Source organism: Apis florea, unplaced genomic scaffold, assembly GCF_048593485.1.
Source record: "Apis florea isolate Af1SG1 unplaced genomic scaffold, ASM4859348v1 contig_3193_pilon, whole genome shotgun sequence".
NCBI classification, from domain to species: Eukaryota; Metazoa; Arthropoda; class Insecta; order Hymenoptera; family Apidae; genus Apis; species Apis florea.
Genome location: NW_028256721.1, coordinates 306,282 through 323,759, shown reverse-complemented (window position 1 = coordinate 323,759; position 17,478 = coordinate 306,282). Strand labels below are relative to the sequence as shown.

Sequence of the window (17,478 nt, the reverse complement as noted above, 5' to 3'; positions counted from 1 at the left end):
AAGTAAAATAAATATCAATAATATCAGTTAAAATATTTTTTAAAGAACAATTTTATTAACTTTTCTTTTTACAATTTCAAAATGCATTAAAAATTTGTTAATAGAAAAAAATTTTGGCAATGTCCATTCATGCAATATTTACACCATCTATGCAATACATCATTTTACTTGTTAAAAATACCTAAGTATGTAATTAACAATCGACTAGTAAAAATACGTATTGTTAAAGCGGACTAGTATCAAAAGAATCAAAAAAAAAAACAATCAACTGAATATTGAAATAGTGATTGAAATGATGACAAAAGTAGTACTCTAGATTAGTACTTTTAATTCTTTTGAATCTATTATATTCTTGGTATAGTGTTTCTCTATGTAAGAACTACTAACGCAGTCAAAATAATTGGTTTGTAATTTTTTTTCAAAATTACTCCAATTTTTAAATATTCACAAATATTCTATATACTATATAGATTTGCATATTATAAGTTTTCTTTAAAACTTAATTTGCCTCAAAAACACAATTTGAATAAACAAGTTTCAATTATAACATTCAAAGGCAAGTCGAGTAATAAACAAGTATCGAATAAAAGAATTTAATGAAATAAAATATCAAATTCTACACAAGATTGTTAATATCAACCGTTAGTAGTTCTACTATCAACATCTAACAAGAACATTCCAATGAAATCTTATTTGAGCCATCCATGCGACTTGTGAGCATGAATAGCAACTGGTACTGGATAAGGTTTGGGAACGTGATAAGGTACCGCTACATGGACCGGATAAGGCCTATCCACGTGAACTATCTTTTCGAAGGGAACCGGATACGGTTTTGGCACTGGGACAGGAACAGCCACTGGTCGATCCACCGGCACGTGGACTGGCTTTTCGAATGGCACTGGCACGGGTCTGTCGACGTGCACTATCTTCTCCACGTGGACCGGATACGGTTTCGGGACCGGAACCGCGACTGGTACGGGGACAGGACGATCCACTGGAACTGGAACCGCTCGATCGATGGGTACGGGAATTGGCACGTGTTTGGTCACAGGAACCGCGACTGGAACCGGATGCGGAACTGGCTGAGGCACTGCGACTGGAACCGGATGCGGAACTGGCTGAGGCACTGCGACTGGAACCGGATGTGGAACGGGCTGTGGCACCGGTACTGCAGGAACTGGAACTGCAGCTATTGAAATAGAAATATTTTAGTCTGATTAAATGCATAATGTATGCACGATGATATTCATGATTAGTGCTTTTAGAATTGTCATCCTTTAAGTTACATCTTTGCGACGAGGATTTCGCAATTAATAAGGATGCATTAATCTTGAATCGGATGAAGTTTTCGATTAATATTGAAGAAAAAGATGGTGTTATAGTCCTTTACTGCTAAGCTGGCTCACTCGTGATTTTCATATTATTATAACAAAGATACCTAGAAGTAAATATATATAATATATAATAATACAAATAATAAACCTAAAAATGAAAGTTTTTCGTTTTCTAGAAATAAACCGTAGAAATAAATTAAAAAAATTAAAAAACACTTATTGTTTATTTCCATTCGAAAAAATAAATATCAAAGAAAAATAATACCGGGTAGCTAAAGGGAATCAAAAAAGAAAATACTACTTAGAAAATTTCTTTCATCATCAAGTCCTTTGAAATAAGAACACTAAATCTAATTTATATTCCATATCTAAATTTAATTACTCAAGAACATGTTCTTAACTATAAATTGCGATAGTAATGATTCTTCTTTTCATAAACTCAAACTTTTACTCAAAAGCAATTAAGGAGTATTTAAATTTCTCATCGATGATACTTTCAAGATAATATTTCATTTACAATTCTCAACTTTTCCAACGAGCTAAGAAATATAATATTTTTTGTTTTCATCTTTCAATTCTTTAATCTGTGAAATAAAAATATATTATTCTGATCATTAATGACGAAAATAATATTGATCGTATAAAATAGTCCATCCTGTGTTCAACAAATTTGATCGTTTTGAGTATTTTTATTATGCGTTATAAAATAAAATATATAAATTAGAAAATATACTAACGAGCTGGATGCAATACAGCCGGTGGAGGAGCAACTGGTGGTATTACAGATTCCAAATGTCCACCTAGATCGGGAGCAGAAGGTTCAAAGATAGATGCTGGTTCAGGAGGATGATATGCAGGCTCAGGTAAACCATATTCTAAATTTACAAGTCCTCTTTTATCATGTTTCTTTAATAATTTATCCTTAATCTTTTCATGTTTTTCGACAGTAATTGCAGTACTGACTACCAGGAGTAATGGAAGAATCTGCAAATAAATCGAATAATTTGATGCAATTTTTATGAAAAAATTAATTCATACCAAAATTTTTTAATATAAGATTATTATAAAAAAGAAACAAAAATTAATAAATAATTATAATTCAATCAATTATTATAGATGAAATAGATATTAATATACTTGTATCAAATTTCATTATATACTTGTATCATAATCATGTTATTACAAAAATGATATAAATTTTTCTTCTTTTTTTTTTTTCTATTTAAAAATAAACCACTTATATTGCGTAGTTATTTATACTTATAAAAGGAAATATGCTTTTTTCCTTTATATTTAATCAATTTTCAATAAATTGAATAAGTATCAAGAAAAATAAATAAATTATAAATTAAAACTTTACAGCCAATAAAAGAAAATTATTCAAATGTTCGTTCAAACAATTTTATATATATATGTCCTCAATAGTTCTCCATTTCTTCGATCACTGATTTATAATTAATTTAATCACAATTTTAAAAACACTATTAAAAACAAACAATTTAACCATTACAAAAGGGAAAGAATTAAATAAAACGAAATAAAAATAACACAAATACATTAAAGATGATGAAGATTTAAAAAAATAGAACCAACGGAACAATACCAAAATAATCTTCATAATTGTTCCTTGGAAGACTCCCTAAATCTAAGCTGACAACTACGATGCCGAAGAAAAACTGCTCGCTATCGATGACCCCCATAAGTATTTATAGGGCATCCACTGGTGACACATCACACTAGGAAGAAGTATCGTCGTCGTCGTCAATGAACTTTCGCTGTTTCCTATCCTGGGTGATGGCCAAATATTGGTCGTGACCGCTTTTCTTTCGTATGCCTAACTAACATGACTATGTGCATAAGAGAACGAAAAGGATTATTCGTCCATTCAAATATTAGAACGATCGTGGTAGTACTTCACGTGATGGGAAGTTATCGTCTTAGAGATCGTTCGGATAGACAATCTATGGCTAAGTGAAAATTGTCTACGTGAAGATTCAAATTAATAAGAACAGCGATGCGCCTGATCGTGACACGATTCTATAGCAACCTGGTTATGCGACTACCTTTTTTTTTTTACATCCTGACGGAAATGTTACAACTTTAACAGAAGAATACTAATAATAGTTTCGTAAGAAATGTGCGTTAGGAAATAATATTAGATCGAAATGATGAATGACTCGATTTATGATAATTGTCATTAACATCCTTAGTGATTTAATCTTTATCGATTCTAAAATAAACTAATTTAAACGATCGAATACACCATCATTTGTTTCAATTCTCAAATCGATGCAAATTCGAAAAAAAAATCGCTTATTGATCGTGAAATATGACATTCGATTATTTTGCGAAGAAAAAAATATTATTTGTTCCTTGAATAAGAATCCTTTTTGCAAATAGATTATTCCTTTGATTGGATTTTATTTATCTGTGATGTGTTTAAATCGTTTCGATATCATTTGATTGATGATCATTATTGGAAGAGACATAAAAGAACATCATTGACTATATATAAAATTACTATCTTTTTTCTTTTATATTGATTACGTTTGAAACTTGTCTGAAAAATGAAATAAAATCATTGAAATTAATATCTTTGAAAGAATTGAATGAAAATGAATTAAAACTTAATTAAAGCCATCAAACTCGACGGTCAACTATTTCGTCATTATAGACATTGGATTGATATACACGTACAATCATGTTATGCGTTCACTAGCATTTATAACGATGAATAATGGATGGCCGGTATTAGAAGTAGCTCGTACGTATTAGAAAATGAAAGTTAAGAAAGTTCGCGGATGCGGCCAATACGGAAACAAACTAGCAGCTCTGGTGCAAGAAACGGTCCGGTTCATTTTCTTGATCTTGTTGGTCGAGTAAAGTCAATACCTCTGCGTTATAGAAACAGAAGAATGCGTACCACAAGTCTGAATCGTGATATGAATCCTGATTTATTCTATTCATGGAATCCTTCTATATATTCTCGAGAATATCAAGAATGTCGAAATAGTATCATGGAAGATATCTTAGGGCGACTTGAATTGAAATTTGAATTGAAATTGAAGTTGAAGTATTCTTTTCACTTTCTATAGTTATTTACATTAATCACATTGCTAAATCAATTTGAAATACTAATATAAATCTCTTTATTCTTTACTTTATGATTTTCATTGTTGTAAAATTGATACTTAATTTAAAAAAAAACTATTATATATGATTTTACATGATTTTTAAAATAGCATTCAATTTATTTTTTCAAGATTTATTTTTCTTAGATATAGTTTATACATATATATGCATATATATCCATATTTCATTATGGCAATTTCATTTTGTCACTTATTGCTTCAAATTGGTAATTATTATTGCTTTTACACTACTTATAATTTCGCTCTATATGTTCATAACAATAAAGAAAATAGATAGAATAATTAAAGAAAATAGGTAAACATGAGTGACTATGATATATTATGAAGCGATAAACCCATATTTAATCGATTAATTAATGATTATAATGATAAGAATATTATCTACTACTATGCAATTATTACACTATATATGATACTATTATTACGTTCATAAAAAATATTCTTTTATGTTATGTTATTATTATGATTAATGAAGAAAGTCATTATTATAATTATTTTTTCAATTTCTAAATAAAAAATTAATAAAAAAGAAAAAAGACAAAGCATAAAGAAAGATAAACAAAGAATGACAAATAAAGAAAAAAACAGAAGACACAAGAAGACAAAATTAAAAAATCCTACTCAATAAAATATTACTCACATTTTCAAACATTGGTATATTATTACCTTCTAAATTCAAAGTTTAATCATTTTAAACGATGTTAATAAAATTTGTCATAACATTATATGAATTCAAACTAAAAATTCAAGAAGGTTATATTTAAAGATATCAAATATGGCATAAACGAGATTCATTACAATTCTTGACTACTTTCTTCAGCGGAAATACAAAACCCGTCAATTAACAAGGTCGAGTTCCTGATCACATCAAACACGGGAACCTGACTTGGACCATCTGGATCAATCGATCTGTTTGTCTCGATAGACGAGAAATATATAAAGCTACCGTTTTCTCGATTCATTGAACAGTTTCTTCTCGACGAGACTACAATGTATATGATCTCGGTAAGGATAATTAACAAGTATCATTAATGATGAAAAATCTTTTCTCTCAATCTTCTTTCGGATTAATTCTTTCTCTGGAAAAGTTTTTCTAGTATGTATTGTACGTCTTCTTTTTCTTTTCTTCTTTCACTATTATATATACCGTATTTATATAACGAATTAAGTGAACTTTGTATTCAAGATACGTCATAATAATTTGTTTGACATTCATTATTAATTTACCATTTTGCTTAAAATGGAATATTTGAAAGTGATTAATAAACTCGAACACATCCCAGTAATGATAATTCTTTAATGATCATTTTTGAATTTAAGACAAATAAATCTGCAATATTGTTAAATAGAAATAAATAAACGTGTTAAATAAACGTGATAAATTGATAATAATACTGAGTTAGCAGATTTTCCTTATTCAACAATTCAAACAATCTAACTAAAGATAGATTTATTGTAGAAAAATTAAAATAATTTATCAGATAGATACATTATTTCTTTACTTACTTCATTTTTAAAAAAAATTCATATCTTTATATAATGTATATATTCATATCATATACATTAATTTTATTATCATAATTTTATAAATATTAAATTTCAGTTATTCTTAATATTTTTCTGTGGTTACGCCTTAACTGCAGAAACAAACGAAACAAAACAAAGTAAACGAGGAATACCAGAATCTAATGGATGGATTGGAATACCAAATCCTTATGGATACGGACATGGGCAACCGTGGCTAGGTGGTCCAATTTGGAAAGGATTAAAATATCCTCCTTTTGATTTAGCTCATGGAGGGTAAAAATAAATTTTGAAATTTATTATTTTAAAATTCATTAATATTTTTATCATATTTTAATTCTAAATAGTATACTTATTATATTATAAATAAATAGTTCTAATGTTAAACTTTTGAAAATAATGATACTTATAATATTTTATAGATTACATGGTGGATTTTCATATGGAAAAGCTTTTCCCATATCAGTCGGAAGAACCGAATTGTTAAAGGTTCCAGTATATATAACAAAACATGTAGTTTTGGAGAAACCAGTTCCTGTTCCAGAGCCAGTTTACATCGAAAAACCATATCATGTGCCTGTTGAGAAGGTGATCCCAGTTCCGGTCGAAAAGATCATTCATAAACCAGTACCAGTTCCTATTCCGATACCCGAGGTAAAAAATATTCTAAAATTTTCTCTTATAACAAATATTTCAATTTATTGTTCAAATGAAATTGATAAAATAAGGATGAATAATATTAGGTTGTTTAAAATTAATAATTATTTTGGAAGAAAGATCGTTTAAGAGTTAAAGGTATGGTGTTACCTTAAGAAAAAGTATAATTATATACATAATTATTAAGGTTAACTTTTACAATTCTTCTTAAATATCTCACATTCTAACCACTTTCATTCAAATTGCGGAAATACTTTCTCAGAAACTGCTAATTAATCAAATTTAATTGTTCTTTAGGCAGTTCCAGTTCCAGTGGAACGTCCTATCCCGATACCAGTGAAACACCCTGTTGCAGTTCCAGTACAACAACCGTATCCAGTTCCGGTAAAACAAGTGTATCCAATACCAGTTCCGGTTCCAGTTCCGATTCCGGTCCAACCACCGCCAATTCCGTTCCTTGGTGCAGGAGCATATGCCGCTCGATATGGTTATGGCGGTGGACACATTTATCCCGCGTTGCATGGTCACTCACTACCCGTACACTTCGGTCATAGTTTTGGCGCCGGTTTCGGACATGGTTTCGGACATGGTTTCGGACATGGTTTTGGCCACCACGGTTTTAGTCACGAATACGGTCACGGCCACGGTTACGGCTATCAACCTCTTCCGTACTCTCACGACTACGGTCATGGACACGAACATAAGAAACGAAGTAAGAATTGAAAGACTATATCTCGAAATCTTCGATAATATCGTTTGAGCATTCGTTTGAATTGCAATAAATTGAGATTCGATTGTAGAAAACTGAAATACTGTACAATTCACTTGAAAAAATCTAATTTGAGAATTTAGAAGATAAATATTAAATAGATTATCTTTGATTTGTTAGATTGAAATTTTTATGTAAATATTTCTAAGAAACATTTCTTCGCAATACATTACACCTCAATATTTAATTTGGTAATATTGCAGATATTATTAAATAATTAAAATAATTATAATCATTAAAAAAGTTAAATATTTTTATTATAATTAAAAAGGAATATTTAGAATTTACTGTTATTTATATTTTTTTTTAAGATTCTGTTTTTCGTATGTAAGATATATATATATATATATAATACTTTCAACATTAAAATAAAGATATTAAAAATAATAATTTTGTTTATTAATTTTATTTGTTAGTTTTTTATAAATGTAAATCAAATATAAATACATACATATTAAAAATATTTTCATTTTTTGTATCAATTTTAATAAATCTCAGAATCTTCTTATATCTCTATATATATCTATCTGTACAGTTATATGCATGCGTTATTTCTATGACAGTGTTTCTCAACTTCACATTTTATGTATGAAAGACAATTGATAAATATATATCGCATTTTGATTCAACGCAATATATTTTATTATAGATAGAAAATGAATTATGTAAATTTTAATAATTTTTAATGTATATAGTTAAGTATTTTAAATGATTTTATTTTATCTTAGATAAATTGCATGAAATATATAAAAGTCTATAATGGAGAAGTTGAGAAATACTTTTCGTGTCACCATCGGCAGGTCATCGGTTGGACGCGCACCGAGACGTCCTGTCAATTTTGTGTAATCAGAAAACAGCTGATCAAAGTTATTCGAATGTGAATAATGAAAACTTAGAGAATTACGAATTTCGTGGAATTTCAAAAATTGAATGAAGGATTTCCCTTGTAAATATTTTTTTTGTCCGTCTTCTAATACGTCTTTAAAGAATTCCACGCAGATACAAATCGATGTTTGCACCGCAAAGAGCGTCGTAAGGAGGGGCTACATTAAATGTCCACATGTAAGTACATTTTGTTTATCTAATCATAACCAAGATATATTCAAGAATTTATTTTAATTATTATTTCATTATGATTGGATGTTATGAACGCGAAAGATACGGTGAATAAGAAAAAGTGAGGTTATGTTCCTTCTTTGAGAACGTTTCATGTAAACAATTTGTAATCAAGAGTAATATTCTATCTTTTGTGTTACAGTAATTATCAGTACAAATCATACAATTTTTATAAATACAAAATGTTAACATTAGAAGATCCAGAATGTAAAGATTTTTCAAAAAATGCAATGGAAGATGAAGAAACTAATGAAACAAGAAATGATGGTGAAAGTTATGAAAGAGATAGTTATTTAGTAAATGGAGAAATATTAAGAACAGCACTTCTCTCTGCAGATGATGATGATATTGAATCTCAGGAAGATGATGTATCCTCTGAACTCTTGTCAATTGAAAATGATTCTGAAGTTACTAGTGAAAGTACTATTAGTGATTGGGATGATTTAAGAGCTGACTCACCTTTATCATATGTTACTTCTGTACCTAATAATAAAGAGTTTATAATAATAACACAATTAGAATCAGACAATGCATTAATGACAAAAAAATTAAATAACGAATGCTCTTTGAATAACAAGAAATCTAAAGTTCGACATAGTTCAAAACGACGTAATAAAATGCTATTACTAAGAAAACTTATACCCAAACATGAACCAATAGTTGAAATAAAAGAGGAAGAACATTCAATCATTTCTACTGATATAGATGAACGTGTGCCAACCATGGAAGAAATAGATTATGAAGAGTCTTCTATGGATCAAAATATTTTAGATTCCAAAGATCATACTGACTGGCTACAAACCTTAAGACCTTTGCCATTATATTATACAGAAAGAGGTAAACCTTATCTGAAATGTCCAGCATGTGGTGCACTGTTTTTTACTCCAAATTCATTCCAAAAACATTTATATTCTCATATGTATAAGGAAGATGATACTTTTATATGTTCCTTTTGTAATTATACAAATACTGAGCCTGGTATGTTATTCACTCATTTATCTAAACATCAAGACCAATGTGAATTTTGTAATGAAAATTTAATGCGTAAGAATAATTTTGAAAAACACTGGGATATAAGAACATCAAACTTTAGTATGAAAAGAGATCGTCGCGGAAGATTCGTGTGTACTCTCTGCAAACTAGTATTTGATTTATTACCACAATTAGAAAAACATTGGTTTAAACATGCATGTAGAAGGGAAAGAAATTATCAGTGTAAGGAATGTAGTGGATTATATGAAAGCATAGAAACACTAAATAATCATAAATGCATGAAGTGTCCTGTTTGTGGTAAAATTTATGATAGTTTACATCGATTAAAAGCACATACTATATGGACAAAGCATAATTTAAAGTGTCCAATTTGTTCTTACGAATTTATTCTTGCTATGGACCATGAAAAACATTTAGCATTACATAGACAAACATATAGTTCTATGAAAGATTATGAATATTGCTTACAAGCAGCAGATGGCAAGACATTCCAGTGCAATCTTTGTGACAAATTATTTTATGCCTTACCTTCTTTAGTTTTACATCTTCAGGAAGATCATAATGTTGAAAATGTTAAAAAGGAAGTATTAAAGGATGGTTGTAATGGAGAACAAAAGGAAGAATCCATTAGTGATATAATACTCAGTGAATTAAAAAATAAATCTGCAAATTATACTAATGGAAACAATAATGTAACCTTAGCAAACAATAAAATTAATTTGCAAAACGCGCTATGAATATAAGGTAACATTGTAATTTTACGGGAATAAAAATAAACCATAAAAGCTGTCGCTAAAAATTACTCGTAATAATGAAACTCGTGCCGTTGCTATAAATCACTCTGTAGCATATATTAAACACAATTAAATATGACTGGCAATAAATAACTTATAAATTAGATAGATAAGTACATTCGATCATATCTGATCAAAAAGTTCTAAAATAAACTGTATTCCAGTTTTACCTCTCTCTTTAAGAACAAATATATATCTGTATATTTTTTTAGCAATCATGTAAAATACAAAATCATCTCTTTCACCTGTTCAAAATACAAATATCGTCGTAAAATAAATAAAATTATTTTAACAAATATTATAATTAAGAACTTCGTATGTAATTCCTAAATAATAGAACTTTTTTGATCAGATAATAAAGGTAATTTTTTAGCAGTTTATTAAAATAATATAATCACGTCATAAATTTTCTGTGTTTTATATTAGAGGAAAATGTAATATTAAGTTATCGTGACATTTATATTTGGCTGTATCATGTCTGCCCCAATATATTGAAAAAAGCAATACACAGAGCTATCAGTCCTGCTGTAGCCATTTCTAATTAATTAATGATTATTCTATTTTATTATCTTTTGTTATACGCATGATTGAATTGATTTATATAATTTTATTTAAATACATTGATATATTTTTCTCATATACGTGTATATTTTTCTCATATATAGTTACCATTCACATAAGCATCTGCTTTTAATTTCTTTTTAAATATAATCGCATAAAATTTCGGGGGTAAACATGATACAATGCAACATTTTATGGCTGAGAAGTATCTGGAACTCGCTGTTTGTCTTATTTTTATGCATATTGTTAAAATTCGATACAATTATCGATAAATTTTACGGCATATTAATCGTTTATAAGTCTGATTTTTGTAGGCCTGTGTAATATCGCACAATAGCTTACATAAAGAATTAGATCTCTTAACTATCTCATTTGAAAAATAAATATTCATGAATAGTAACATTTTGTTTGTACATGTTATTTTTCTATTTTTTTTTTTTTTATCAAAGCTGAAATAAAAGTATTATATTTGTAAAATCTTGTAATCAGAGATTAGAGCTTAATAAGCACATGATTTATAATTTGATGAGAAAACGTTAGTTTTAAAAATTATTTGTGCTCGCGAAGTTCTCATCTCTCGAAAACAAGAGTCACAATATCATGGAACACGCAATTATTTTGCATTGTATACTTGTTAATACACATAGATATATATATATATATAGTTTGTTCAATGTTTTATACATTTTAATGTATTTTACACCATTGCTCCCTTTTCTATCTGTCCTTCATTATTTCACACATTATTTTATTATATATATATATATATATTGATCATTCTTCAAATGATTTGTATCAGTTTCCTATCATTTGAAACCACAAATCCATAAAAATTATATCTCATTGTAAAATTTTTTTAAAAATAAGAATAAAAATTTGATTCCATGATTTTATATAGATTAAAATTCAATTGTCATATTCTTAAGCTTTGATCCATTGTTCCACATATTCAAGCGCACCCTGAAGAATTCTCTTCTCTGTTACTCTTAATTGAATGGTTAATTTCTTAATTTGTGGTAAAGTCGTTTCAAGTAATTGTAGATCTTCCTATAAAACGAAAAAGAGAAAGAAATATATTAAAACAAAAGAATTGTTATTTTCATGTCGATACGACGTTGCCTTTTCAAACTAATGTTTTATTTCACTTTCACCTTCAGAGTCGTCGGATAATTAGCAATTAACAACTGCAACCTAGTGAGCAGAAATTTTCTGACATTCTCTTCAACGACAGTTTCTAATGCACAGTCCATGTGCTTTAAATCATTAACACGATCCGATCGGATCCAATGAGCCAATTCCGCTTTACGCATACTAAATACTCTAAGAAACGCCAATAGCAAGTCAGAAATCGGTTCTGTTCCTAATTTTAATAAAAATTCGCCAACTGTCGGCAAATCCAATTTATTTAATAATTCTATACGTTCTTTCTGAAGAGAATCGGCTTTGCTAATGCCGAGTCGTAATTTAAAACCATCCTATAAAAAGAAAAACTAAATGTTAGTTATTTATTAATCAATAATTAATGCAAAAATAATGAAATAATTTAAAAAGAATAATTTTAAAAAATATACTTGTTTGTTTTCCATGTAAACAAATCCTGAATGCACAAAAAAATCGGAATTCGTTCTGGGCCCATAACTAATAAATATTTGCTCCCCTTTTTTGAAATCTCTTAAAGCGTAACATTCACAATAGTTTGATGTCGCATTAAAATCAGTAGTAATCTGAAAAAACATCCATAACGCATATTTATATAATTTTCTGTACGAGAAATATTAATAAGATTCGTTTCATTTTATTATAAATGTTTCAATACATGAAGAAACTCACTCTCCCATTTTCATGATTGCACATGTCCCACATCGGTATCAAAGCATGGATCATGCGTGAACCATCTTCGCTCGGAATTAGATTTTGTCTTGTCATTACCGTAGAAACTGCCCAGCTATAACATTAATATCATAATTGCAAAATTTACTATGCTTATGTTGATGAGAGCAAAAAAAAAAAATTTCCTGAAAAATAAAACTTTTTATTGGAAAATTATTTTCCTAATTTGTTTTTTTATAAAACTGTATTTCTTTGGAATATATAAAAAATTATTAACCATTTAAATAGCAGTCATTATAACTTTTTTCTTATTTTTCAATTAATGCAGAATATATGTGCCAATAGTTGTTTTTATTAAAGTTTAGAATTAATCATTCTCTTTATTAAAATGACCTGAATTATAAATAAAACTGTAAATATAATTAAATCTCGATAATATCTTGAAATTATAATTCCAAAATCGAAATTTAGAGAAAATAGAGAAAATTTTCTCGAGTCGAAATGTATTTTTCATGTTCTTCGTAATCCAAATTTAGAAAACTTTAATTTTTATAAATCAAAATTCGATAATTACTTCTTCTAATTGGAATATTCACCATGCTTTCACCTCGAGTTAATCATCTTTCATCAATCAATTGTCATTTGTCAATCAAGTATCTGTCTGATTGTCATACGTCTCATAACTCAACTTGATTTGTTACACATTTTCTTTTTTATTTATACATATTTTTAATTACCACTTTCACGTTTACATATTTAACTGTAGATATGAATGATTATCTTCTTTGAAAAAGATAAAAGACAAAAATCTCTGTAATTCGAAAATTTTAATTCTCCCTCAAGATTCGTGTTAAATCTAAATAAATCTTTGTTAGATCTTAAATTTGTATTTTCGATATTCGTTTCATCCATACAGATGAAATTAATATCAAAAGAAAATTGCAAATCCACAATTTCTTAATTACTTAACAATTTATCACACGCAAAGATTGTGAAACTAAAATAAAGAAATTTCAGATAAAAAAGATTCTACAAAGAAGACTTTAATATCATAGCATCTATAACGTGTAATTTGTCATTCGTCGGTTAATTAACTATTAATTAACTATTAGTTAATAATTAAACTTATCATGCAACAAAACTCTGAAACTAAATGATGAACTGGGAATGATAAATGCCTCGAGTAAAACCGTACTCTACAGAAGATTTCGATGTTGCAATATCGAAAGTATATTCGGACATCACGGAAACAGTCGTTGAGAACGCGTGGAAGTAACTTTCGCCTTCGTGAGAGGCACGAAGCCTACACGCAGCAGCTGTATCTGCTTTTCGGGCAAGAACTTGACCCACAATTCCGGAAATGGAAATAAAAGAAGATTCATTGCCATCGTCCTCGTGGTAGTCGTCGCAGTGGCCGTGGTTCCCTCGACTTTCTCTCTTGCCGAGGAAAATATTTGCCACGAATCGAGCGAAATAAAAAAATCATTATTTTTACAAAGGAGACTACAGCGGGCACCATGTATGGTTGAATACAAGTTGAAGTCGATACAAAGAGTGGCAACACGAAAGTGATGAATGAAAAAAAAGGGGGAAAAATTTTAGACGTACACTTTCTAAAGTAGGCGATACACGCGCTTATGCGAAACGTATATATATATATATATTTCATATAGAAAGGTTTATATGAATTTTTTGAAGCGACCACTAGGCTTCTAGATCAATTTCTAATGTTGGAGTGAAGAAAAATGATAGAAGAAGAATGAATTTTATTTTTATCGTTTTCTCTTTTTGTACGTTATGTCGAAATGTCGAAATCGATGTTTTTTTATCGTTTTGACCGTTGTTTGAATAAATATTTACATACGAATTAAAGTTTAAATATGTATTTTTTTTTTATGCAACTTTATTCGTTGCACGATTAAAATTTTATATTTATTCTTCTCCAAGTTACGGTTCAAAAAAATTCATTTGAAATTTATTTAATTTATGTGTGTGATATATCCTACATACTTTATTTTATACTTTATTTCAAATAAATTTAGAATAATTTCTTATACAGAATGGCCACGATAGATGGTTAGAACAGGACAAAAATGAACGTTGTAAAAATGAAAACTTTGATCGAGATCGTTCTGCTTGGCTATTAGGTTACTTCCTCTTACGTAGAAGAAGGAAATTTGCCTTCAGAATAAATTTTATGATCGACAAATATGATATACGATGGCTGTTGGAAAATATCCGGCCGAAACTCATATCAATAATCTCATTATTGAATTAAACTTTTCCACATTTCTATATCAATTAAATTTATATGAAATATTACTCTATTATCTGGTATTTAGTAATTAGCAGAATTATTTATAAGAAATGACAAAATACATCGATAAATAATCTATTGATGATTATATAATTTCGCTTAAAAAGTCATATATGCAAATTATCGTCTGACATTAACACCTTTGCATAATAATACGCCAACATGTTTGCGTTTCACGACATATTTCTCAATCTTTCTCAACCTTTTATATTTATATATTTTTTTCTATGGTGATTAAAATTATTAGTGATTTTGCATGTTTGAGAAAAAATTGACGAAACTAAAATAAAAGCTAGAGATAAGTTAAGAGCGCTCAACAACACTTTCAACTTTAACGGTACCTTAGAAGAAACTTGACATTGTCATGATTGTTCTAACGAGTGTCTGATCTGTAAACTTTCACATATTACAGTTCTAAATATGAGAAATATGTGCAAAATGTCGAGGAAAGTTTGAAGAAAGTAAATATGAAGGAAAAAAAAAAAACAATTTATAATAAGAGCAAATGAAGAAATACCGTTTTTCGAAATAAATACGTAATTTTTATCAAATTTTTTCTTGTAATATCCGTCATAAGATATTAATTCACCGATACGAATTATTAGATAACAAATTATATACAACGAAGAAAAAAGATGAAAGAAAAGAAATGAGAAAAGCAAACCCGACTGTTCATTGTCAAATTGAGAATCAACGCGTAACAAGTTTTTCATCTAGCAACGATCACGATAAATAATTCATCGTGAACAGGCCGCGAGTGAAAAGAAGGGTAATGCGATTCAGCAAATCAGCTGGGAAACTTGAAGCGAGCAGACACATTTATGTGATAATAGAAAATTATATCCCGTGGAAAAAAAAACGGGAAAAGGGAATGTTAGCTTCTCGTGCGTGCCACAGCGAGAAGATAAAACCGTATGAAAGTTTCGGATTCATGTGAAAGTGCGCGGAATCTTTTCTCGATTCTGCTACACTCTTGAGAACCACGAGCATCTCGTTGGATAGCGAAGACAATTGAAAGGAGAATCGGATGAATTTTTACTTTAGACGAATTAAAAAATAATTGATACGATTTAATTCTCTATTTTTCGATTGTGAATTTTACTTATTCTAATAATTCTAAATTGAATAAATAGACAATTTTTTTTTTTATAAAATATTATAACTGTGATAAATTGAGAAATTGGAATAACCTTTTAAAATTATTCTTCACAAATTATTATGCAAGTTTAATCTTATAATTCAAATTAATAACGATTTTATTAATATTTTTATGTTTTGACAATTATCAGGTCGGTGTAAAAGAGATTTATTTCATGGCGATTAGCTTCCATATTTATCGATAATAAATTTACCTGTATCAAATCAACAATTGGAATAGAGATTGCTGTTAATGTCATTCATGAACGCGCAAGAAATTGACACTCTCTTTGACGAGTATAGTTGTATCATCGTGCCATTTTAAGAGTTCCAAGCTTCTCCAGGTATACATAAATCTGTGTTGTATAATATATCATGAGAATCAATATACCATACGAATATTTGAATTCCTGTTTGAATGAAATAATGATTCTATAAAGAGGTAAATTCTATAATAAGGTGAAATCTAATTTTTATAACTTTTGTTGTTTTTTTTTGAAAATGAAATATTTTTATATGATTAATCAAAAGTAAAAAAAATTATACTTGTAAAATTATATCGGTTAATTTAGAAAATATATATATATATATATTCTAATCAAAACAAGATAAATGTAAATATATTAAGTATTCAACGAGACAATTTATTTTCATTAAATACGATATTTGAAATAACTCATTTGCATTCAGAATAATACATGTATGTATTTGGCTTTATGTGTCAATCAACAGAAACACATAAGCACATAATCTGTGAACTGCACATAAAAGAAACAATGCTTGTATTAGTTGCGACAGCTATAAGATAAATTTATTCATTGGTCATTTTAATCTTCGAAGATCGAAACTTTCGGTTCAGCAAAATGGGTCAAAATGACTTAAAATACATGTATCGATGATCCAAAATAATCTGAAACAGTTATTACCTTGATCTAGAAACATTTATTAATATCTACATAAAATAGTAATAAAATAAAAATTGATCAATTAGAAAAGAAAAATACACATCATGCTAGATAGTTATTAATTAAAATCTAAAACTAATTGAAATATATACGAATATCGTGGAAAGGCAAACTAATTGTGCGTAAGAAATATGTATCTTATTACTTTTTTTAACAATTAAATAAATTTGTAATTACACTTAAATGATATGAAACAAGCAATTCAATAATTATAATACTCTATTTACAAATATTTTTCTACGAAAACTATCAGAATTGGCATTCAACTAACAATACTAAATTTCAATAGAACTTGGTGAAGAACTACTTGTAACGTAACTATTTTGTAT

The 17,478-nt window shown here is 28.4% G+C and overlaps 4 protein-coding genes and 2 long non-coding RNA genes across 6 annotated transcripts in view; 2 read left to right on the top strand and 4 right to left on the bottom strand.

Annotated features, from left to right (window-relative positions):
* Positions 1–33: 33 nt before the first annotated feature.
* Positions 34–2,995, bottom strand: LOC100869777 (uncharacterized). Its single transcript, XM_012483613.3, has 3 exons — positions 2,938–2,995; positions 2,072–2,318; positions 34–1,189 (listed from the first exon to the last, which is right to left on the bottom strand). Exons 1-3 carry the CDS (start codon positions 2,950–2,952, stop codon positions 690–692), a joined length of 762 nt encoding a protein of 253 aa, XP_012339067.1. The 5' UTR covers positions 2,953–2,995; the 3' UTR covers positions 34–689.
* A 2,311-nt stretch (positions 2,996–5,306) lies between these two features.
* On the top strand, positions 5,307–8,285 carry LOC105734840 (uncharacterized). The gene is made up of 5 exons (XM_012483611.3): positions 5,307–5,491; positions 6,090–6,286; positions 6,433–6,664; positions 6,965–7,379; positions 8,165–8,285. Exons 1-5 carry the CDS (start codon positions 5,477–5,479, stop codon positions 8,194–8,196), a joined length of 891 nt encoding a protein of 296 aa, XP_012339065.1. The 5' UTR covers positions 5,307–5,476; the 3' UTR covers positions 8,197–8,285.
* LOC147657303 (uncharacterized) lies at positions 5,432–6,114 on the bottom strand. The gene is made up of 3 exons (XR_015292677.1): positions 5,993–6,114; positions 5,714–5,816; positions 5,432–5,565 (listed from the first exon to the last, which is right to left on the bottom strand). It is a non-coding gene; the product is annotated as an uncharacterized LOC147657303 (long non-coding RNA).
* LOC147657302 (uncharacterized) lies at positions 6,306–7,034 on the bottom strand. Its single transcript, XR_015292676.1, has 2 exons — positions 6,818–7,034; positions 6,306–6,647 (listed from the first exon to the last, which is right to left on the bottom strand). It is a non-coding gene; the product is annotated as an uncharacterized LOC147657302 (long non-coding RNA).
* LOC100869662 (uncharacterized) lies at positions 8,216–11,300 on the top strand. Its single transcript, XM_003691565.4, has 2 exons — positions 8,216–8,498; positions 8,695–11,300. The coding sequence occupies exon 2, from the start codon at positions 8,735–8,737 to the stop codon at positions 10,280–10,282; it is 1,548 nt and encodes a 515-aa protein (XP_003691613.1). The 5' UTR covers positions 8,216–8,498; positions 8,695–8,734; the 3' UTR covers positions 10,283–11,300.
* Positions 10,742–17,478, bottom strand: part of Setd3 (SET domain containing 3) — a 21,221-nt gene continuing 14,484 nt past the window's right edge. Inside the window, exons 4-7 of the mRNA XM_003691571.4 lie at positions 12,731–12,845; positions 12,472–12,624; positions 12,052–12,375; positions 10,742–11,947 (exon numbers count right to left, since the gene is read on the bottom strand). Coding sequence (XP_003691619.1) covers positions 11,822–11,947; positions 12,052–12,375; positions 12,472–12,624; positions 12,731–12,845 — 718 coding nt within the window. The 3' untranslated portion in view covers positions 10,742–11,821. The remainder of the gene's footprint in view (positions 11,948–12,051; positions 12,376–12,471; positions 12,625–12,730; positions 12,846–17,478) is intronic.